The following is a 3028-nucleotide window of genomic DNA, read 5'->3' as shown; positions in this document are numbered from 1 at the left end:
TGAATACTCGACCCATAACCGACGACCATGGGGCAATAAGGTTCGGATAAACGAAAGTTTGATAGAGCTTGGTAGAATATCATTTTCTACACAAGATGTCGGTGTGTACAGTTCCGCGTGGAGTGGTATGGAAGACTTGGGGCTTCAGCTGTGTTCAATGAAGCGTGAATAGTCTGTTGGTAAGGTGCATGTCATCAACATATCTGCAAGTGAAGAAATCGATTGAGAACTAGTTCTTGTGTAGATTCGCAACACTTCGTATGGGGAGGATAGCTACATGCATTACTGTTCAATAGTCGAGCTCCTTTAGTTGGAAGTACCCTTGAAGACGATGTAACTAGCGTTATTGTTTGTGGCAAAATAACGTGCCACAATGACCAATAACATAGGAATATATTGCTGTAATTCGAGTTAAGGGACTGGTAATTTATTATTACTATTGTGATACATATTAAATGCATGTAGGATTTATCAATACAGTATGGTTATCCAGAAAGGTTGTGACATGACGACCAGAAGGCCATTAAATTTATCGTATTTACATTTCGTGTATGAGACGTATTTGTGCGTATGAAATAAGGTTAAGAGATATTTTATTTAGTTGGATAAAATTAGGGAGTGAGTTTGAGCACTTTAGTGGGTAGATGTATTGCTTTGTTGCAATATACCGACATGGGTACAATGTGTGAAGCCCATTTCTGGTGTCCCCCGTCGTGATATTGCTGGAATATTGCTAAAAGCGGCGTAAAACCATACTCACTCACTCATTTGTTGCAATATAAATTAAATTCAAGACGTCATTACATTTTTCTTTAAATCCAAAAACAATGTGATTCTTAAAATCCAAAAATAATGTGATTCTTATCTATCTATAGTATAGTACCAGTTCTATTCTCTATCTAATCTTACCGCCTCCCTTATAATAACGGCCTAATACATTACCAGTCCCTTATGTGTTTTTATTGTATTACGAATATCATTTACGTTAACTGATTTCTCAATTTATTTTGTTGCCAGAGGTATTGAATGCTAAATTATCAATAACACATAAACAAAACTACAAAGAAAAATAAAACCCACGTACCTTGTCATCGGACTGTTGACGATGGGGAATCGACTGACCGTCCTCTCGATGACAATGGGTGGGAGGCTCGTGCCGGTCCCCCAATTTGGGGGACAGAGTTTCTTGTGACCCCCCCTAGATGGTAGAGTTTGTCTCAGGGTGGACCACTCCTCGCATCTGGAAGACGGGTGGGACGCGTAGATCATCTTTTCCTCCCTCCTGTCAAAACATCTGAGAGGGGGTTCTCCCACGGGGACCCAGTGTTCTTCCACCGTGGGTAGATTCGCAGGGGCCAGAAATTTGTGTCTTGCCACAGGGGCAATGACACGGAGATCCGTTGGTATATATCGTTTAGTTACCCACACCTCACCAGGTCCTCGATTCAGCTCTCTTTCGCGCTCCCCTTGTTCTTGCAGATACTTTTGATAAGATAGACCAAACGCCCCCATGCTCAGTGCCGCCATCTTGACGCTTTCCGGTAGCTATGCTGTCTCTAAGGAGAACTCGCGAGATTTCATGTGCAGCGCGAGGTCATGAAGGAAAGCAAGCTAATCCCAGATTAGTGAGTGTTACGAACTCGGCTCAACTTCATACGTTCAGACGTGTTCTACTTATCTCTCATAGCATCGCGATTTATATCGATTGCAATAACCAAACAAACAAATGTATATCTTCTTACTGCATATGCTTTTCCAAATCTATGAATGGAAGTTAATTGAGTACAATATAGTATAATCTATATGACTTAAAAACCTATGGTACAATAAGCATTAATATTCTCCAACGTTTCGTTTCTGTGTGTGTGTGTGTGTGTGTGTGCGTGTGTGTGCGTGTGTGTTGGTATTATGTCTTTGTTCGTTTGGGGTGGGTTGGGGAGAAACCTTACGTTTCTAGGTTTGTCAGCACCATACCCGTGCTCGTGGGTTTCACCGAAGTGGTAAAAGTCTCAGACCTGCATCACTACGGGTTTTCCTCTCACATTAAACTTGACACGTCGTTCAAGGAGGCGTTAAACCCAACTCACTCACTCACATGGGTTTTGTATCCTGTTAGTAGACAGATCAAGTTAAAAACAGTTAGTTTTGTTTCTTCCCAAATATACCAGATTTATGTATATTATGTTTAAAGATCGTTTAAGAATAGTTGATTATGACATTAGTTTGTATCTATAACGTGTGTGCAGACACCAGTTTTTATCACACTAACAAACTTTGGAGTAATAAACTACAAACAAATATGTATCTCGTGTGGGTATATCTACAATACCGCGCGCCTGCGCGTGTGTGCGTGTACGTGTGTGTGCGTGTACGTGTGTGTATTTGTGTGTGTGTGTGTGTGTGTGTGTGTGTGTTATTTTCGGTTAGTATTGCTGCAATATCAGTTAATTGTCTACATAACAAGTATATTCCCAACTTAATACACGTGCTTTGATCAATTATCAGTTATCGATTTGTAAATCTACGCCTTAGTTTGATCTAACCTGATACACTTGTATATACTTACATGGATGATGATTTCAGCAATATAACAGCAATATAGACATACAAAATGCCCATTATGTTGATCAATTTGATGTTTAATTTTACAGAAATATGACACAGTGATCTGCTTCCTGTGTCCATTCCCGATGATTTCAATTTCCTAGCAGAACACTACAGCTGTGTCTCAATCAGAGGGATGAATGCAATTCCCTGAATAGTGTTGAAGTCGTTTGATGTGTTTGATAACATGACACTGCTCAGGTTTTTGGTTTCTGACATCTGATAAGCGAAAATCATATCCATAAAACCGACGGCACTGTGTGCTATTTAAACTGATATGATGTATGACAGTTATAGAACTTGAAAGAGCACCAGTGATAGAGTGATTTTGTTGCCTTTAATTTGTCTGTTTCAGGTAATTTGAGATGTTATTTACGTGTTATTATAATAAAATGTAGATATTTTTTTTCTCCTATTTTCTTAC

At 39.5% G+C, this 3028-nt stretch overlaps 1 protein-coding gene across 1 annotated transcript; it reads right to left on the bottom strand.

The window, feature by feature from the left end:
• On the bottom strand, window positions 1-1527 carry LOC139443899 (uncharacterized). The gene is made up of 2 exons (XM_071224784.1): window positions 1085-1527; window positions 1-203 (listed from the first exon to the last, which is right to left on the bottom strand). Exons 1-2 carry the CDS (start codon window positions 1525-1527, stop codon window positions 155-157), a joined length of 492 nt encoding a protein of 163 aa, XP_071080885.1. The 3' UTR covers window positions 1-154.
• Window positions 1528-3028: the final 1501 nt, after the last annotated feature.

The sequence above is a fragment of the Haliotis cracherodii genome, unplaced genomic scaffold (assembly GCF_022045235.1).
Source record: "Haliotis cracherodii isolate W230 unplaced genomic scaffold, xgHalCrac1.p SCAF_5, whole genome shotgun sequence".
Lineage (NCBI taxonomy): Eukaryota > Metazoa > Mollusca > Gastropoda > Lepetellida > Haliotidae > Haliotis > Haliotis cracherodii.
This window is presented reverse-complemented; position numbering and strand designations above follow the sequence as displayed.